Genomic DNA, 21,234 nt, shown 5'->3' with positions numbered 1-21,234 from the left:
CCATGGCAAGTCTCATGTTTTTCTACCCATTTTTGTTCGTTATTTGACTTATATCCATCAAATTATTTCTTATGCAAAAGAGTTGTCCATAAAGTTGGATTTCGATGGAACATAGCAAACATGTTATCCATCCAAGAATCACCAAATGAAGTCGCTTTTTTGTTCCACCACTTCTTACTATGCTACCAGCTACCTTCTCTGATGCACTTAACGATGAACCAAGCAAAACCCATAGATCAGAAGGGCAGCTTGGTGTGTCAAGCTGATCTGCTTTTGCTTCTTCCACTTGGCAAGCATTGAAAATTCCTTCTTTGTCTGGATGACAGCTGGAATGATAGTATATAGCAGAGAAATTCCTTTTTTAAAGCAAGGAAGAAGAATTGTCATCCTCCTTTGTTTGTGAGCTCAGCTCATCACACGGTAGCATCTTTGACACATGTTCAGAGCACAACTGATTCCAAGGGCCGCTCCCAGGAGTCCACATCTGCTGCATCTCAATCTTGAAGCACAACTGAATTCTAACTCCAAGTTCATAACAATATCATCCTTAAACCATACTGCAGTAGTACCGGAATCGATGTGTGGCGGCCCTTGGTTGGTTGTTATTACGAGAAAGAAAAGAGAACAAAAGGAAATCAAAAAGAAAATAAAGAAAAAAAAATAGTTTGCCGAGTGCTTAATATCGGGCATGTTTGCCGAGTGTCCGTTAGACGACACTCGGCAAAGGGGCGACTCGCCGTCAGCCGCAGAACGGAGGGACACGTGGCGCGTTGTTTGCCGAGTGTCCGAATTCGCCGAGTGTTTTTTCTCTATTTTGCCGAGTGCTATTGTTTGCCGAGTGCTTTTTGAGGTATTTACCGAGTGCCTAATTGTTTACCGAGTGCTTTCGTCGGGCACTCGGCGTAGGTGGTTGTTTACCGAATGCCCGATATAATGCACTCGGCATACACATCGATTCCGGTAGTGTATTTACAAATCGTGTTTCAAATTACGTGATGGATACGTAATTGCTCCTGCACCACCACGAACCTTGCCTCTAGGGGCGACGCCACCTTATACCCCTTCCTATCTAAAATTGCTACTAATAATATCTACAATGAACAGTAATCTACTATGGTTATGATGGACAGTAAAGACATAGACACCCCTCGTTTAGATGCTGGTTTCACCCCTGCTTACCACCACACAGTCCGCCGTCGTTGTCGCCTCGAGCCTCGCCGTGGTGCCTAGCGCACGGACTCGTAATGTACAAGCTAGCCAGTAGACATTACGTATGAGATGAGGTGAGAGAATATAAATGATCGATATAGGCCAATAATTGTAGCAACGAACACATACACTCAATCAGAAGCAGCTGGGACGACAACAAACAAACCGGCGGGAGTACACCAGATCGATCGATCAAGCAAGCAACACGCAGCTAGCAAGCGCATGCATGTAGCGGCAACAAACAAACAAGCAAACAGCAGCTGGTAGCAGACGCACGTACGTACCAGAGCAGCAAGCAATTCAAGCGAGCTACGTACGTAGTAGAAAACAAACAAACAAACAGGTAAATCAATCAACCACGTCGTCGAGGGTCGAATGTTTTTTTCTGGGGCTTGCGGGTCGGTGGACTAGCTTCCCGATCTGCTGGCTCCGGCATCTGGAGCTTGTCGGCCAAGGTCTTGGCCCCTTTGAGCGAGAGCACGAGCCAGACGAAGGAGAGGAACTCACCGCCTTCGCCCAGGCTCTTGGCGTGCAGGTAGCCCCTGCACATGCTGGCGGAGTAGCAGAGCATGCCCACCCACACGTGGTACATCACCGCCCAGCGCGTCTCATCATCCTCCAGAGCCAACAACTCCTTTGCGAGCCTGCATGCCTGGCCGATTTGAAAATCCTTATTGGGCGCACCATGACAACCAGCCTGCTCGTTGATTGCTTTATCCATCATCTTCTTTAGGTCATCTCGTCTGGGCCTGCGCAGTCGTTGGCTGATGTTCGCCCCATTCAAGAGGGGCTCCATTTCAGTCATGGCTTCGGTGAGCAGATGCTGCCTGCTGCCGGTCATCAGCATCTCGGGGTGGAAGTTGAGAAGGCGGGCCATGTAGTTGGACATTGCCTGTGTGCAGTCCTTACGAAACGACAGAGAGTCCTCATCTTCTGTCTCTGAAGAACTGCCCGTACACCACCACCCTCCAGTACTAGGAGGATCATGCGGCCGATAATCTTGCATGCGGAAGCAGATGTCGGTGGCGATGTGCCAGAGGAGAACGCTCCTGTCGAATGACCGGCGCAGGCTGCTCCGTATCTCGTCGCCGCATTTCTCTTGCACCTCCTTACTTAGAATCCAGTTTGCGCGGAATCTCTTGTCGGATGACAATGACCCGTGCGGCGCGCTGCTGCTCCGTGGTTTCTCCGTGCCAGCTGGGTCGCATGCCTCAGCATGTTGCAGCTGCTGCTCATCACTCGTCGCCGGCGGCCGGTCGTTGTGATCCGGGCAGCTCTGCGTTATCTCCGCGCCGTCGGTGTTGGATGTCTCACCATCATGTTGTTGCAGCTGTCCATCGCTCGGCGCCGGCGGCCGGTTGTGCTCGGTGGTGAAGCTTGGTCCCACACCTGGGCTGATCGCCCTCCGTATCATCTCCGTGTCGGGGGGGTTGGTTACCCCAGCATGTTGCGGCTTCTCCTCCTCGAAGAACCTGTAACTGGCTAGGTCGCGGCCATATGTTTCCACCGCTTCTCCGAGAACCGACCCCGAAACTTTTCTGTACAGCTTATAATTATCATCCCCCTTGAAAACAAAATACTCTTCCTTGAAGCCCATGCGCGTGGCGCACTTGACCAGCCACCCGATGTCCTTCTGGCTTCTCCGGAGAGCCGCGTCGATGATGTTGTACCCGGGCACCGTCTCGCACAAGGCCGGAATGCCTGCCTTGAACATGACCAGGTACAACAGCTGACGGATGAACACTGCGAGGACATCCAGCGCGGCGGTGAAGCTCAGGAGGACGTACGTCGTCTTGACGTCGGTGTAGTTGTACGGGTGCTTGTCGCTCGTCGCGAAGAGCGTGAGGGCGGCGATGTGCAGGGCCGGGACCACCACCACATGGTACGCCAAGTATGTAGGGGTGAAGACCACATTAGCTCTGGTGTAGATGACCCCAAACGCACCACGCAGCCAGCGCCTCAAGGCCCTATCTGCTATTGCAATAGGCCGCAGAACATCATCCACGCTCGTAGCTTTGCCTCGTTTCACCAGGTCATCGGCAGCAGCTGACAGCGACATGTCCGAGACTATCATATATACTTTGTCTCCGTCTGATATGGCATGTGTGTCTTCCAGCTGCTTATTGTAATCCTTAAAGTACTCTTCCCCCTGATCTCGCTTGGTGAAGGAGATGAACTCGTCGAAGAAGAAGAACTCGTTCAACTTCGACCGCCATCTTGCACTCTTCTTTGTTCCTTGTACCACGGCCGACACGGCCGCCAGTCTGTTGATGCTAGCTTTATTGAGAGCCCATGGCTTCTCGCAGAAGCTGAGGACTCCAATGATGAAGAGCAGAACCGCCGACGTCAGTAGCCTCCAGTCGCTGGAGCTGGGCCACGACTTGTAGAAGGCGTACAAGGCAACCGTGACCTGGGACACCAGGGTTACGGTGTGCCGAATCCACAGCTCGTTGTCTTCGATGCTGTAGGCGGTCAGTTCCTCCTGGCCGCCCAGGTGGATGAGAAGGACAGGAGCCCATAGGACCTCTAGGATAGTCGCCTTGCTCCCAGTGCCACCAACACCATAGTCGCTGCTAGTGGTCGCCTTGGCGTGGCGATTGAAGAGGGTGGCGAGCGCGTAGATGGCCAGAGCATCGCTGCTTGAATGCCAGCCAGATGCATTTTCTGAACCAATACGGAATGGTGTACTTGCGCATGGGGGCAGCCAACAGGAGGAACCACTGAAGGCACAGGCTGCCAAGGACGAGGATGCGCAGCTGCCACTCGTCCCACCATTGCACAGCACTCCACACACCAAACATCTCTCTCTTTCTCTCTCTTGGTTTGTGTGTCACAATCACTCAATGTATGTAGTATTTTTTTAGAATTACTCGAGGTATATAGTAAGCTGGAGCCCTAGCAAGCAGGGGCACGAGTTTGGCGGGTTGTCGTCGGTTTAGTTCCCCCTAACCACAATTATATAGTGACGCTTGTTCTGCCATCGAACAAACCTTCAATTTCAAGCGTTGGCATTCTGGTTAAGTACGTGCTACACATTTATTATTACTTTACAGTCTCCCAGGCTGTCCTTTGGGTGCCCTTGATTATATTCTATGTGCTCAATGTGTGTTTGCGACGATGTCTGCCTTTGCTCCCACAATAATATTCTAAGTCCTCGTCTGTGTTACTCTACACTAGTGCTGGGACTTTGTGCAGCCGTGCCGGCACAGTCCGGCTCTGTCGTGTCCACTGGCATACTCACTAGCTATGATGGACGATCGGCATTGTGTTATGTCGCATCGGTATAAGTCACTTTTAGAAATGTTTAAATATGATCCTCGACACGTCATGTGCTGTGCTGGATCAGAGACGGTCTTGCTCCGTATAACTTGACAATAATTATATATTTATCTTTTATTATCTCACACGTATATCTGTCACAATCATATATGCTTCATATCCCCTGACTATATTTACATATTTATCTCTTATTATTTTACAATTATATCAAAGAGATTAGAGTATCTCTTTTAATATCTCACGTTTTATATCAAAGAGATTAGAGTATCTCTTTTAATATCTCACGTTTTGTATTAGAGAGATTAGAGGATAAGCACGAAAAATAGTCATACAGATTGTATCGTGCCTTTTTCGTGCCGTGTCACAATCACTCAATGTATGTAGTATTTTTTTAAATTACTCGAGGTATATAGTATGGAGCCCTAGTAAGCAGGAGCACGAGTTTAGTGGGCTGTCGTCGATTTAGTTCCCCCTAACCACAATTATATAGTGACGCTTGTTCTGCCATCGAACAAACCTTCAATTTCAAGTGTTGGCATTCTGGTTAGCGTCACCTTATCAAAGCAAAGAACAAAGATAAAGTACGTGCTACACATTTATTATTACTTTCACAATATTCTTTGTACGATGATGTCTCTGCCTTCCCAAGCCAATATTCTAAGTCCTCATGTGTTAGTCATGATGTCGCTGTTCCCAAGACAATATTTGTGATTTTATCATGTAAAAAATACAAAAATCCTTCAAAAGTCACTTGCATTTTGATTTTCCCCAAAAGTTGTTTTTTAAAAAAACTCCTAAAAATTTAGTTTTGTTGAAAAACACCCCAAAAATTCAAAAACAAATTAAAAAATCACAAAAAATCTAAAAAAAACTAGAGACAATTCTAAGACCTTTTGTGAAATTTTTTTCAAAAATAATATCCTTTGCATCATATTTCATAGAGAGTAAGTTTGAAAAAAAAGAAAAACGTGCAACTCATATATTAATTCGAATTAAATGCATAGTTAATTATTTACTAATCCAAAAATTATGAAACAAATTTTTTTAGTCTTCTTACATGATCCTCTATCTTCTAAAAATACATGAAATCTTGAAATAGTTATTGTAACGAGCAGGATTGAGTAAATGTGTTGCAAATAGATTAATTCATAACTAATCCATAACACACCCAAAATTAGTGAAACCACTTTTATTAGTTTACTTAAACAATTATTTGTGTAGGAAAAATAATGGTAGACATGAAAAAGTTAAAATAACATGAGTTAATAAATGAGCGGCACATTTTTATTTTTTTACAAATTTTTTCTCCATGAAATATGATGCAAAGGATATTATTTTTGAAAAAACATTTCAGAGAAGGTCTTAGAATTGTCTCTAGTTTTTTTTTTAGAATTTTGTTGTGATTTTTTTATTTTTTTGAATTTTGGGGGGTTTTTTTTTGCAACAAATCAAACTTTTAGGGGGGGGGGGGGGTTTACAACAAAACAACTTTGGGTGGGGGGGGAGTCAAAATCCAAGTGACTTTTGGGAGGGGGTTTGCATTTTTCCCTTTCATCATTTGTCGGACCCTTCCTTTGGGGTCACCTCATGTAGCTCATACCAGTCCCTGGATCAGTAGCTGGTACGCACGAATTCCAACAGGAGTAGACATCACAGACATACATCGATTAAATATGATAATAGAGTACAACACAGAGTTCATTAAAATAGAGACCCAAAGGTATAAATTAACAAACCCTCACAGCACAGCGAAAACACATAAAAGCAACCCATGCCCTACAGGCAGCTTGAGTGCAGATGAAACCGGCTTCACTAATCTTCATCTTCTCTTTCGACGAAGTCGGCCTCTGGATCATCTGGATCCACAATTAGCAAGTGTGAGTACATAAGGTACTCAACAAGTCTACCTCAAGGGGAAAAATTAGATGCTTAAGGGTAGATCAAGGATAAGGCTGTAGAGTCTTTTAGGTTTTGTGGAAAGCTAGTTTTGTTGATGCAAGGTTCATTTTTGCAAAGACTAACTTTAATAAAAACACTTCCGAAGAGAACACGTAAGTTGAGTTTATGGGAGTTGACGGTCCTGGGAGAGATACTTCCATCCCGCCAGTTCCCATAAGTCTTTTTCCAGCGGACACACGGTCCAGGAGGCTTAGGGCACAAAGCCAAAACCCTTCTTTTCGAAAACACGGGCACACAGTCCACTCACACACCAAGGAGATACTCACGCTGAAAAGCTAATCATTGTGATCAAACCATAGCATATCCTTGACCGAGGACACGGGTATCCGGATAGGTTTAACACTCTGCAAAGGTTGTACACTTTACCCACAAGATATGCACAGGCTCTCACCTTAGCAACTGGTGAAGCTGTCATAACGAGACGCAACAACCTCACAACGAAGTCACAATATCCACCCATGGAGCACTAAGATACCAGGGGCCTTAGAAGATTCACGGGAAGGACCACTTAGCAATCCCAAGGCTTTGACATAGCCTTAACAATATCACCAGCTGGACCTTGGGCTACGCACCACCCAAATCTTCTCCTGGTCCCCATTGCCACTACCCACCTCCGGGTGGGTACCGCACTAAGTTAGAGGGGTTAGGTCAAGTCCTGCCCATACAGGCCATGTGGTTGTACGAGTGGATACTAGGTGAGATGTCACAGCGAACCGGTTCTTATACGATCGAGGCAAGAGTCTCCCAGCAAGAACACCATAAAGGCGAACCTTGCTCCAAGGTAGTTCCCACCTTTGTGGGGTACCTTACTCACCCTCGTCAACACTACTCTAGAGTTTTCCCAAGAACACAAGTTTTACTTGCACACGCACCAAGCACACAACACTTCTCATTTTTGAAAGGCATGATTAACATATGTAAATAATCTAGTTCTTTCTTTTGAGCAAAGCAATCCTAAGCATACTAGTAAACAAGCATTCATTCAAACAATCATTATAGTTGATGTTGGAAACCTTCTAGGGTTTCAACGGAATAATGGTAACAATGACAAGGTATGGGATAAACAAGCTGGGTCATAACTATTCTAACATTTCTTTAAAATCATAACTATTAATCTAATCATGCATACTCCTATTGTTCGAAACAACAACTCTACGGGTTGTATTTAAAAACATATGATCAACATGATCAACGGTTGTAGGACTTGCCTTCGTTGAAGTCCTCGTCTGCTCCTTCTTCAAACTCCTACGGACCCTTATTGTAATGAACTCTATGATGTACCCTAATATCGTACTTAATCGATATATGCCTATGATGTCTACTTCTGTTGGAAATATGTGTATACCAGTTACTGATTCAGGGACTGGTATGAGTTACACAAGGTGACCCAAAGGAGGGGTACGACACTGAAGCCAGTGTTGGACACGGTGAGCTGCGTGTGGATGGACACATGCCTGAGCCCCTCTATGTCAAGGTTCTCCATAGGCCGGTGGGTCATCAGTAGCCGGAACTCCTCCAGGTCCTCCTCTTCATCCAAATCCAGGCAGTAACCGCTGCCCTCCGCCCCCTGGACTGCCTTCCCACGTTGCTTCTCCTGCGCACCGCAACAAGGTAAGGGCACACGGACTTGAAGCTGAGCCGACACAAGCAAGCGTTGTGCGACGATGGGATGGCCCTGCTGTACTCACCATGGTCTGCTGGTCGCGAGCTCGAGATAGGGGCAGAGGAGGCGTTGGGATTTCGTCGAGGCCAAGAGTAGGAGCAGACAGAGCAGTGACCTGGGGCTTCAATCTGTGAGGGTGGCGCGGCGGCGGCGAGCATCGAGACGGAGGAGGAAACAAGGTGGGGAGGGGAGGTAGCGCGTGCACGTTGGTGGCTAGATGGTCTGTGTTGGAGTGTGATTGGGCTGTGATTGGGCTGGTAAATGGGCTGGATTATTTGGGGTGGTAAGGCTCGCCGTGAGCAACCTGCCCACCACAAGGTTCAAAGCCACTACGTTATACACGCGTGCATGTTGAGTGATATTATATATTCTCGAGTACTGAAAGCCTTATATCTTCTGATCTCTTCTCTAGCGTATTGTGTGATATAAGTGTGTTGTGCATATGTAGTGTGCAAGTGTGCTCCCTCTCCAAAAAACACAGTGTCGTACTGCAATGGACATCAATAAATTAATGAGTTGAAATAACTCCTACATTGCATAATACCATATTTGTTGTTTCCTAAGCTCTCTAGAGCAATTATTTGTTACATATTCTATAAGCAATTATATCATATGATATAACTCAATATAATGCATCTCTACATGGTTTTCTAGTATAACTTCTCAATATCTAGAGAACTTCTTCCTAATCTAGGAGTAATTTTCATATGGAACATGATGAACTGCTTGGAATATCGGCATATGGCTTATTTACCTCATGACAGTTATGAAACCTAACGTATCAGATGAAGGACACGTGTACGACGACGGTCTATCTTCCGGATATATTGTACTTCTAGTAGATCCTTAATTATTAAATTCTCATCAACCAAGTTGATCCTATATATATTTTATGTGTATATTTACATACATCTACAATTATTTGCAAATCGTGTTTCAAATTACGTGATGGATACTTAATTAGCTCCAGTAACATCCTATATTTTTTTTGGGGAAAATGTGAAAGTTCTGATCACGTTTGAGTTAACGGGTGTTTCTTGTGTTGTCGAATTTGAAGCCATCTTTGGTTGACTCTCTAAACTCGTCACCATGCACTTTGAGTCCTATGCAGACAAACAAATGCCTTCTTAATTGCTCCTGCACCACCATGAACCTTGCCTCCAGGGGCGACGTTACCTTATACCCTCTCCTATCTAAAATTGCTACTAATAATATCTACAATAAACAGTAATCTATTATAGCTTTGATAGACAGTAAAGACATAGACACCCCTCGTTTAGATGCTGGCTTCGCCCCTGCTTACCACCACAGTCCGCCGTCGTTGTCGCCTATAGCGCACGGACTCGTAATGTACAAGCTAGCCAGTAGACATTACGTATGAGAGGAGGTGAGAGAATATAAATGATATAGGCCAATAATTGTAGCAACGAACACATACACTCAATCAGAAGCAGCTGGGACGACGACAAACAAACCGGCGGGAGTACACCAGATCGATCGATCAAGCAAGCAACACGCAGCTAGCAAGCGCATGCATGCAGCGGCGACAAACAAACAAGCAAACAGCAGCTGGTAGCAGACGCACGTACGTACCAGAGCAGCAAGCAATTCAAGCGAGCTACTGTACGTAGTAGAAAACAAACAAACAAATAAACAGGTAAATCAATCAACCACGTCGTCGAGGGTCCACTAGTTTTTTCTTGGGCTTGGGGGTCGATGAACTAGCTTCTGGTGGAGATTCTTCTTTGGCTTTCTGATCTGCTGGGTCCGGCATCTGGAGCTTGTCGGCCAAGGTCTTGGCCCCCTTGAGCGAGAGCACGAGCCAGACGAAGGAGAGGAACTCACCGCCTTCGCCCAGGCTCTTGGCGTGCAGGTAGCCCCTGCACATGCTGGCGGAGTAGCAGAGCATGCCCACCCACACGTAGTACATCACCGCCCAGCGCGTCTCCTCCGTCAGAGCCAACAGCTCCTTTGCGATCTTGCATGCTTCGACGATATGAAAATCCTTATCATGATGACCATCCTGCTCGTTGGTTGTTTTATCTATCATCTTCTTTAGGTCATCTCGTCTGGGCCTGCGCAGTCGTCGGCTGGGCCTGTTCTTATCCCCCTCCAAGAAGTGCTCCATTTCATTCATGGCTTCGGTGACCAGATGCTGCCTGCTGCCGGTCATCAGCATCTCGGGGTGGAAGATGAGAAGGTGGGCCATGTAGTTGGATATGGCCTGTGTGCACTCCTTACGAAGCGACAGAGGGTCCCCATCTTCTGTCTCTGAAGAACTGCCCGTACACCACCACCCTCCAGGACTAGGAGGATCATGCGGCCGATAATCTTGCATGCGGAAGCAGATGTCGGTGGCGATGTGCCAAAGGAGAACGCTCCTGTCGAATGACCGGCACAGGCTTTTCCGTATCTCGGGGCTGCAGTCCTTTTGCAGCTCCTTTCTTAGAATCCAGTTTGTCCCGAAGCTCGTGTCGGATGACCACGGCGGGCTCCGTGGCAGCATCACCGTGTCGTTGTGATCCGGGCTGCTCCGCGTTATACTTGTCTCCGTGTGGTCGGGGCTAGATGCCTCAACAGCATGTTGCGGCTGCTGCTGACTTGGACATGGTGCTGGTGCTGGCTCTGGCTCTGGCTCTTTTTCCTTCGGGATACTGAACATCGGTGCATATTCCTCCTCGAAGAACCTGTAACTGGCAAGGTCGCGGCCATATGTTTTCACCGCTTCTGCGAGAACCGACCCCGAAACTTTTCTATACAGCTTATAATTATCATCCCCCTTGAAAACAAAATACTCTTCCTTGAAGCCCATGCGCGTGGCGCACTTGACCAGCCACCCGATGTCCTTCTGGCTTCTCCGGAGAACGGCGTCGATGAGGTTGTACCCGGGCACCGTCTCGCACAAGGCCGGAACGCCTGCCTTGGACATGCCCAGGTACAACAGCTGCCGGATGAACACCGCGAGGACATCCAGAGCGGCGGTGAAGCTCAGGAGGACGTACGTCGTCTTGACGTCGGTGTAGTTGTACGGGTGCTTGTGGCTCATCGCGAAGAGCGTGAGGGCGGCGATGTGCAGGACCGGGACCACCAGCACATGGTACGCCAAGTATGTAGGGGTGAAGACCACATTAGCTCTGGTGTAGATGACCCCAAACGCGCCACGCAGCCAGCGCTGCAAGGCCCGCGGTCTCAATGGAATAGGCCGCAGAACATCCCACACGCTCGTAGCTTTGCGTCGTCTCACCAGGTCATCAGCAGCAGCTGACAGCGACATGTCCGAGACTACCATATAGACTTTGTCTCCGTCTGGTATGGCATGTCTGTCTTCCAGCTGCTTATAGTACTCCTTCAAGTACTGCCTCCCCTCCTGACCTGAGTCACCTGACTTGGTGAAGGAGATGGCCTCGTCGAAGAAGAAGAACTCGTTCAACTTCGACCGCCATATTGCACGCTTCTTTGTTCCTTGTACCACGGCCGACACGGCCGCCAGTCTGTTGATGCTAGCTTTATTGAGAGCCCATGGCTTCTCGCAGAAGCTGAGGACCCCAATGATGAAGAGCAGAATCGCCGACGCCAGTAGCCTCCAGTCGCTGGAGCTGGGCCACGACTTGTAGAAGGCGTACAGGGCAACCGTGACCTGGGACACCAGGGTCACGGTGTGCCGAATCCACAGCTCGTTGTCTTCGATGCTGTAGGCGGTCAGTTCCTCCTGGCCACCCAGGTGGATGAGAAGGACAGGAGCCCATAGGATCTCCAGGATACTCGCCTTGCTCCTAGTGCAACTAACACCATAGTCGCTGCTAGTGGTCGCCTTGGAGTGGCGATTGAAGAGGGTGGCGAGCGCGTAGATGGCCAGAGCATCACTGCTGATGTATGCCAGCCAGATGCATTTTCTGAACCAATACGGAATGGTGTACTTGCGCATGGGGGCAGCCAACAGGAGGAACCACTGAAGGCACAGGCTACCAAGGACGAGGATGCGCAGCTGCCACTCGTCCCACCATTGCACAGCACTCCACACATCAAACATCTCTCTTTCTCTCTCTCTTGGTTTGTGTGTCACAATCACTCAATGTATGTAGTATTTTTTTAGAATTACTCGAGGTATATAGTAAGCTGGAGCCCTAGCAAGCAGGGGCACGAGTTTGGCGGGTTGTCGTCGGATTAGTTCCCCCTAACCACAATTATATAGTGACGCTTGTTCTGCCATCGAACAAACCTTCAATTTCAAGCGTTGGCATTCTGGTTAGCGTCACCTTATCAAAGCAAAGAACAAAGAGAAAGTACGTGCTACACATTTATTATTACTTTCACAGTCTCCCAGGCTGTCCTTTGCGTGCCCTTGATAATATTCTATGTACTCAATGTGTGTTTGCGACGATGTCTGCCTTTGCGTTCCCAAGACAATACTCTTAAGTCCTCATGTGTTAGCGATGATGTCGTTGTTCCGTGCTTTTATTTCTGACGTGATTATTCTGTTTTTCAACTACAAAGTAACGCACACCTCTGTACGCGTACACCACACTAACACACATGTAAGTGAGCCACTACCATATGTCTACAGAAAATATTATTGAAAACACTTATATATGTGTAAATCGTAGATATGAGGTTACTCGTTACTTATATAAACACATCAATGATAGCTGACAAGGTTATCCATCACTTATGTGTAGATCATAAGTGACGGTTAATATTCTTCACTCATCACTGATGTGCGTTTTCCATGTGTTGGTTAGTGACGAGATTACCCGTCACTTATGCATAGGTTATAAGTGACGAGTAATGGTTTTCACTCGTCACTATTGACCTCACTCATGCAGGTTTCTCCTACTTCCTAACTACATCATGGAGCATAGTTAGAATTTGGCAGTCATTTTTTATCTACAAACAACATCAATAAATCCATATCCATATCGACAAACATATTTATATAAGAACTCACTTCATCACATAATCACAAAGGTTACAGAGTTCCAATCAATTTATCACAGAATCACAAGTTATAAAGTTATAATCACTTCCTATTACATAAGACCTCATGACCTACGGTTTCTACAGTGGAACTCGTTGTGTGGGTTAATGACTTCAAACATTATGAACTCGGCGATCCATTGTCGAATCCCCAGGAGTGCACCGTCGTTGAGAAAACAAGCCTCATAATCCTGCATAATTTGACGCATAACCAATGTTATATTATCATGAAATTAAACTAATTATTTAAATTAGTTATGAATAATCTTATATTGAACTTACATCGGGGGATTTGATATTCTTTGCTCGAATCATGAGTAGGAGTATGTTGTACGAAACATAGAATCCACAGGCGTTGTCCAGTGGTTGTTAGCAGCACTATGAAAAAGAAAACTTACTATTAGATCAAGAGAAAAAAAAATAGCAACAGAGAGCATTTGGTAATCTGTTTGGTAGCATTTACCGCAAACCCGGTCTTGTGTGTCAGTCTGTGGCTGTCTTTCACGTTGTAGTCAGAATCAGCGCGAAGGTACTTATCAAACACCCTATATAAAGAGGGATCAATTACAGAATATTTGAATGTTAAAAAAGTTAAATATATAAACTAATCCAGACAGAACTTACACATCAAGGAATCCTTTTACAACGTTGTAATCACACTCTCCAGGTTTACCTTTTGGTCATACTGGTCATAATGAGTCAAGTTATCACACCAAGTTTCACTTAAGGCAAATGACCAGTAAGATCTAATGGCCACCGGTATTGTGGGCGCCTAACAAGTAGTATATTTTGGTATAGTGTTGCATTGTCCTGGCCACATAGTCTACAACGTAGTCGCCATGCGCTTTAATGAGCGAGATTGAAATGGCCTGAGAGTCAAGAAATCCGATGGGCTCCTTCTTCTTCGTTTCTTTGGTCAAGTGTCTACAGACAAGAAAATAGTTAAATTGAATATTTAGTGGTATTAATTAATGAATGTCCAGTTTCAAGAAATTTATAATGTGAAGATCCGTAGTAATGATACATCCATGGCATAAAGGTTGAAGAGGTCATATAAGTTCTTGAAACCCAAAAGGGAGTAGACATCGTCAGTTAAGAAGTGTCGTAATTTGTACTGTATGACTATGTATGGAGCCTTAGTGTCTCTACAAGTCTGCATGTAGTAATTATGCAGGTCCTCACATGCTTGTCCCACCCTTGTTAGGTAATCTACCGTCATCTAGGGCTTCCCATATTGGAATTTCGTGTGGTTGCTAATCTACGCTTCTCTAATGTTCGTGGACTTCTTTGACAGGTGCTTCTTATAGCTTTTTTTTGCTCCCTTTTCCTTCTTCTTTGGGCTTTTTGGGGGAGATGGAATTGAAGCTGGAAGGAGGAGAAGGCAGGAAAGCTGTCTTCTCTGGAAGTGAGGGGCGCGGCGGTGTTGCACGTGTACTTTTTCTTACAGTTGGGATAAAGGGGTGGTTTGAAATCTCGCATAAATTCCTGAAATTTAACAAACTTACCATTATTATAGTCATTGTTCCGCTCGACATCCCACACCATTTGGTCCATATTTTCCATAAAATTCACGAGATCATTATCATTGTAACTTAATATGTACTCGTCCCTGAGATCATAATCCATATCATCAAGATCCACACTATCGGCATGGAGGTCTCGATCCATCTCTCCTTCATTAAGGCCTTCCTCACTATGTTTATTCCAACATGTATACTTCTCTTTAAATCCACGTATGACCAAGTGTGTATGGATATTGTCTAGTTTCGAGAACTTCTTATCATTCATGCAATTGCGATATGGATAATACTTTGTCGTTTTACCCTAATCTTTCATATCCGTCAATGCAACACTCATGAAATACTTCACCCCGCTTAAGTACTTCGGACAAGTTCGGGTCTCAAGGTACATCCAACTTCTATCCGCTATCTACAATGTAAAAACATTCATTCTTTATTAACAATGACCTTAATTACATGATTAAGTATGTGATTAAAAATTTTATACAATTACACTAGATCTATGATATCTTGCGGTAGATCAGGTAAACCTAGTATTAAATCTAACATAAATACAATTCATTTGTACTAAGATTTTGGATAAAGATGCAATATGGTTGATTACAACTCAAAGCATAAAAATCTACCAATAAGGGTTAGAGGAGGAGATGCAAACCTTCAAGGACCTAGCAACAATTCAAACTTCAAATCAAAAAGATATTAGAGTCTTTAGCGAAATGGAAGAAAATTGCCAGATTTTGGCGTCAAGGTCGCGCTCTATAACTGCTGGACGTGCAGTAGCTGGTCAGCTCTAATAACAGAGCTGAGTCATCAGTGACGGTTATAACAGTATACGTCACTTATGACTTGTCATCAGTGATAGGTTATAATATGATCTGTCACTTATAACTGGCCTAGAAAGACTTGTCACATAGTGTAAAGTCATACACTGACGTCAATTCGCTATCACACTATGAGGTGGTTGCCCTGAAGTGAATATTCATGTCCTAACCTTTAACGACGGGTCCTAATTCTAGTGACCCATTGCTAATTTTATATTTTATTTATCTGTTTTTCACATAGTGTAAAGTTGTATCCTTGTATCTTTACCATCACACTATGAGGTGGTTGCCCAGACGTGAATAATCATGTCCCAAAATTTGCATATTTGCTCCCTTTTGTGCTGATATATAGCTGTTATTGAGGTGCACCGTTTAATCTGAAGCCAGCAGAACAAACAATCGGCCTGGTGTCCTCGTGACAGAGACACCAGAGACAGAAAGAACCTGCCGGGAAATCAAACTATTTGCGATACCAACTCACGTGCATCTGAAATACGCCTTTACCATAAGTAAGGGGATTAGTACACACTTGTTCATATATGCCAGTGTTAGAATTTAAAGGTTTGGTTTATTATATTTTAATCATTTTTAATAAATCTCAAATGTCTAATATGTGAAAAAGGATTTTAGTTCTTTAATCCTAAATTGCTAGTGGAGGTAAATAAAGACTAATTTAGGTAGTGTTTGGTTGGTGAACGAGATGGATGAGATGATTTATCCTTGAGGTGCTTTTTATATAGATGTTTGTCTACCATCAGTATTATATTTGAAGTGAGATAGTTGTGTCCTATCATTTTTTTAATAGCTCCGTACTGAATCTTTGAAAAATATTCTCTAATTTCGAATCATTTCATCTCACTGCTCTCCATCCAAACAATTCAAAAATATAATAGATTCGTTCCATCACATCCCATCCCACCAACCAAATATTGTCTTAAAATGAGTTCTCGACTTATAGTGACTCTCCACATTGGCCCATTATATTCTTTTTTATAATTACTTAAGGTTGTATATATTAAGCTGGAGCCTAGCAAGCAGCGGCATGAGCTTCGCGGCTGTCGTCGGTTTAGTACCCCTAACGACAATTATATAGTGACTCTTGTTCTGCCGTCGAACAAACCTTTAATTTCAAGTGTTGGCATTCTCGTTAGCATGACCTTAGCAGAGCCAAAAAAGGAAAAAAAAAAAGAGATAAAATCGGCATGCTATATATAGACGGGCTACAACTTTATTATTACTTTCTCAGCCTCCCAGGCAGCCCTTTGCGTGCTATGACAATATTCTAAGTGCTGAACGTGTGTTTGTGAAGGCATCTCTGCCTTTGCGTACCCACGGTCATATTCTAAGTCCTCATGTGTGTGATGATGCCGTCTTTAGAAAAGATGAGAGGGGAGACATCATCTCAACCCAATATTTTTAAAGACGGCGTCGATCGACTCAAGTTTGTCAATCATTTTTCGTCTTTTTGAAAAATGACTTCGCCATGATGTCAATCATTTGATCCTTTTGGAATACAACGTCGATCGATCAATAATGTATAACTAGCTAGGTTTATGTATTCTGAATAATATATAATGTTCTTAATCTTTGTGATATATATGTAAATGCATGTATTTTGTATTATAAATGATGTGTGATCGATGTTATGAATAATGTGTGATCGATGCTATGAACAATGTGTCAATATGTTTAATTTAAGAATTATAAAGTGTGTAATCTATATGACCCTTTCCCCATATAAGAAAATTTGTTTCCTGGCTCAGCCAGGAAGCAAATTTTTTTATAGGAGGGAAAGGTGACATTCACAATTTTTTTTTAAAAAAAAACGCTTCTGTGACAATTAACACAGACGGGTTTAAATAAAATATATCTGTGATTTTTAGTAATTACAGACGGGTTTAAACAAATACCATTTTAACTCTTACTACGTATAGACGATTATCTAGGAAATACGTATGTGTATAAGTGTATTGCAGATGGTTTTGAAACCGTCAGTAATAAGCTTTGTATCACAAATATTTTTATAGAGACAAAACCTATAACTGTCTGTGATAGGGCTTAAAATCCGTCTATAAATATCTGTTCTGGGGTAGTGCTAAAAGGCATCCTTCGGAGGCAAATACTTGTTGTTTTAAACATCAATATGATCTTCAAACATAACTTGACTATGTTTTGTCTCTTTTTTTACCCTCTAAAACCAATCCATATCAATAAATGTAAACCTGCACTATCAGTTTTTAATTATGTTTCTGTGTTGGTCTCTGGCGATCTGACTGGAACACTAGTTAAAGTTGTGTTTGGTTACTCGAATGAGGTTTCATTGAGCTATATCGTATAAGTATGTTGAGAGGAAGCATGATGAGTGGAGTTATATTTGTTGAAAACAAGAGTGTTTGGTTGATTGTATCCGTCTGGACAGGCTGAGCTAAGTTTCTGTTTGGTTGACTGAATCTGAAGTGTATGAGCAGATGCAAGAGTTGAGATTGTGATTGTTTACTCGCATAAAGATAGTTTTATGACACTGACAAGTGAGTCCGTTTGCATATGCTCTGTATTTACCGGACCAGGCTGCAGAGTGAAGCTCAAATCAAGTTTCACTTCTGCATCATAATGAGACTGTATATTTGCATCCATTAGACCAGGCTGGAATAGTGGATTATACGCATCCATCAGACCATGCTGGGGGAGATTCATGCAACCAAAAAAATCCTAATAGAATTATGCATTCCTATCAGGGGGGAAGGGGGGGGGGGGAGTAGATTCATTGTCTTGTTTTTGATGTTTTCATCAGTCCAGAAGGTCTGTCCTCTGCCTGTTTTCTTATTCAGCAAGCAAGTTCCTGCTGTCACGTTCATGTGTCCAGCTTATTTGCCTTCCTTTTCTTTCATCAGCATATCAGTCAAGACTAGCGACACAAATGGCAGCACTGAAGGTAATCTACTGAGCAGTGATAATGTGATGAAAATTGCAGATCACTATATGTCACCAGTACAACCTGTGTCATCACTAATAAATTACAAGTAGTGGTCCTCAAGAGACCGATCACGAGGCAATAGATATTGCTCCCTAGTTAGATGGGAGGTGGACTTATTAAATCTCTAACCGCACAATTTGTTGTATGCTTCCATGTTCAAATTTGAAACCAGGAAGAGTTCTAACTCGGTGGCAGATCGCTCTGTTCGGCCAAGGAGTAACGACCTAGTAGCATCAGAGAGCAAACTCTTTGTTGGGGGAATGGTACCATGTTGGCTTCCGTTCGTTCACTTCAGCCCTAACAGTCAATCCCAAAGGCAAAGTAGCAAGGATAATGTCAAGACAAAGATATTTTCCTTTATACTCTACAGGGGTTAGGCCCAAGGGTGTAAAACGGTAGTGAAGCCAACAGGGCGAAGCCCGAATGTGAGGACCAAAGGGCACAAGCGGTAGCGAAGCTCAAGGGATGAAGCACGAAGTCCGAAGGACAAAGGGGTGAGAAGGAACAACGTTCGATGGAGACCCACTGGTGCTCAGACAAGCATAAGTCCCATCACCATCATTTTCACCAGCCAAGGGGCCATAAGTGGGGAGTGCTCAACATCGAGGAGATCCAAGATAGAAGCAAGCGGAGAGGCGAAGGCTCGGTGAGGGGTTGAGGTCGTGGTTCTAGGTGGCCCCAGTCGCTATACTGCGCGGTACACAGCGAAGACACTAGTCACACGACCAAGTTGTGTCCTCATGTGATGGCTCTAAAGGAAGGGCTAAACAGGCAATCTTTGGGACCCCCCGGCTCAAGGTTTTCGTATGATCCTCGAATAATTCATCACATGGGGGCGTGAAGTGGGTCTGAATTTGGATCAGCCCTTGTGTTCCCATCCACCTTACTGTTCCACAGCATGGACCGGAGCCCCTTCTTCGCTTCACTCACCAGCACCTGAATTGTTGCCGCCCCTGCCCAGGATGGCTATCAAGGCCCCTTCTGAAGGGACAAGGTTTGTCCAGAATGTGGAAGGAGCTAGGAGCATGATACTAGCCATCTTTAGGGGTGTCAGTTATGACTTCGAGTCCAAGAGGTAGCGAAGGAAGTATGTGCATAGGGTTAGTAACGTTGGAGTGAGTTCCCCAATGGTCAAGTCTCAATGGTCGCACCAACCAATTACCTTCTCTCAAGAAGATCTCCGGGTTCACGATTACTCTCATACGGACGCCTTCATTTTTTCTATGGACGTGATTGAGTCAAAGATATGCATTGTACCGATCGACAGAGGGAGTTCCTCTAAACCCTGTTACAAGGTTTCAGGGGAAGGCCCGTTGAAGCTCTCGGAAGGATCTCACCCTAGGTATCCTTCGACACAGGGAGTGGAGCATGGCTGGAGGATGTCCTATTTGATGTGGTGGATGTACCTTACCAGTACAATGCCATCTTCACGCGAGGGATGCTATCCAAATTTGACGCAGTCGTGCATCATGGTTATCTTTGCCTGAAGATGCCCAGCCCGAGGGGTATCATCTCTGTCTGGAGAGACCGAGTTATGGCTCATGGGATAGAGCATGGATATGCTCCAGGTCAGTGAAAGGTGCACATGTTGTTTGGAATAGACATGAAGGAACAAGAGAGCACGTCACCGAGGGCCAAGCCCAAAGGTAACATCAAGCAGATCCCACTATACCCTGAGTATAGCGATAGGTGCGTGCATATAGGCATCGAGTTGTTGCCCGAGAAAGAAGTGAAGTTGCTGGCCACCCTCCAAGCCAACAAGGATATTTCCGCCTGGTCATCTCAAGACCTTCTACAAGTGCTAAGAGCACTGATAGAGCACCATTTAAATATGATCCTTGAGGTAAAGCCTCAAAGAAGAAGCTTTGGAAGATGTATGCTAATCGCCAAGAGGCCACGAGGGAAGAGGTCAAGAAGCTTCTAGAAGTAGGGGTGATTCACAAGATCATGCACCTAGAATGGTTAGCGAACCTTGTTGTAGGGATTGGTGATGTCCTAATAGGGGGGTCCATCCGACGTGTACAATAGTAGCAACTAGTCGTTGGTACCCCACTCAAACTCATTGTGAACACCTGATGTTCTGGTGTAACCTTAAACTCCATCACCGAACTATCCGATGTGTATACTTGAGCCAATTGAGCCACTTCTCACTATGCATTTGTCCAGTTTGTATAGTCCTCTAATCATAGGACCATCCAATGTGTACAACTCCTCTCTCCACTGAAAATCTTCTAAAAAATGCTCCAACAAAGCCTCCGATGTACACTCCTTCTGAGCACCGGACCATCCGGTGAGTTCAAAACCTTTCCTCTGAAGATCTGTACAAGTTCTGTAAAATGCTCTAGTGTGCACATCGCTCTAACACCGGACCATCCGATGTATAGAACTAAAGAATTTCTTCTGCGTCAAAATACACCGGTGTGTATAACTTTCTAAGCACCAGACCATCCGATGTGTATAACATTCTAAGCACTGGATCACTCGGTATTAACAATTTTTTATGAACTCATCCAATTCAAACTTTCTTGAGTTCGGCTTCAGTTGCTTCTTCATGTATTGCATCCATAAGACCTACTAAAGCATATACTTGACAAACATGTTAGTCCCATTGACTATGTTGTCATTAATCACTAAAATCACATACATACCCTACAAGGGTCATGTTTGCTACAATCTCCCCTTTTTGGTGATTAATGACAATACAACCAAAGCAAGTGGTAAAATATAAATGATACCAAATGTAAAGTGCACAAGCACAAAAAAATGAATGATAATAATTGTAAAGAGCGAAAAGCCTTACCACTTTGCTTGGATGCATGGTAAGAACAATCAAAG

The 21,234-nt window shown here is 44.5% G+C and overlaps 1 protein-coding gene and 1 pseudogene across 1 annotated transcript; both read right to left on the bottom strand.

The window, feature by feature from the left end:
- Positions 1 to 1,561: 1,561 nt before the first annotated feature.
- Positions 1,562 to 4,127, bottom strand: LOC133923752 (uncharacterized; annotated as a pseudogene).
- A 5,379-nt stretch (positions 4,128 to 9,506) lies between these two features.
- LOC133923751 (uncharacterized) lies at positions 9,507 to 12,140 on the bottom strand. Its single transcript, XM_062369019.1, has 2 exons — positions 11,483 to 12,140; positions 9,507 to 11,416 (listed from the first exon to the last, which is right to left on the bottom strand). Exons 1-2 carry the CDS (start codon positions 12,138 to 12,140, stop codon positions 9,777 to 9,779), a joined length of 2,298 nt encoding a protein of 765 aa, XP_062225003.1. The 3' UTR covers positions 9,507 to 9,776.
- Positions 12,141 to 21,234: the final 9,094 nt, after the last annotated feature.

Source organism: Phragmites australis, chromosome 7 (genome assembly GCF_958298935.1).
Source record: "Phragmites australis chromosome 7, lpPhrAust1.1, whole genome shotgun sequence".
NCBI classification, from domain to species: domain Eukaryota; kingdom Viridiplantae; phylum Streptophyta; class Magnoliopsida; order Poales; family Poaceae; genus Phragmites; species Phragmites australis.
The sequence above is the reverse complement of the archived record's forward strand: the minus strand, read 5'-3'. Positions and strand labels throughout refer to the sequence as shown.

Bases quoted from the DNA above. Each gene is read 5' to 3' on its own strand.
- LOC133923751 (XM_062369019.1), bottom strand. From the start codon at position 12,140: ATGTTTGATGTGTGGAGTGCTGTGCAATGGTGGGACGAGTGGCAGCTG. The intron at 11,417-11,482 runs GTCAGGAGGGGA...ATGCCATACCAG, and splicing joins CACCAAGTCAGGTGACTCAG to ACGGAGACAAAGTCTATATG.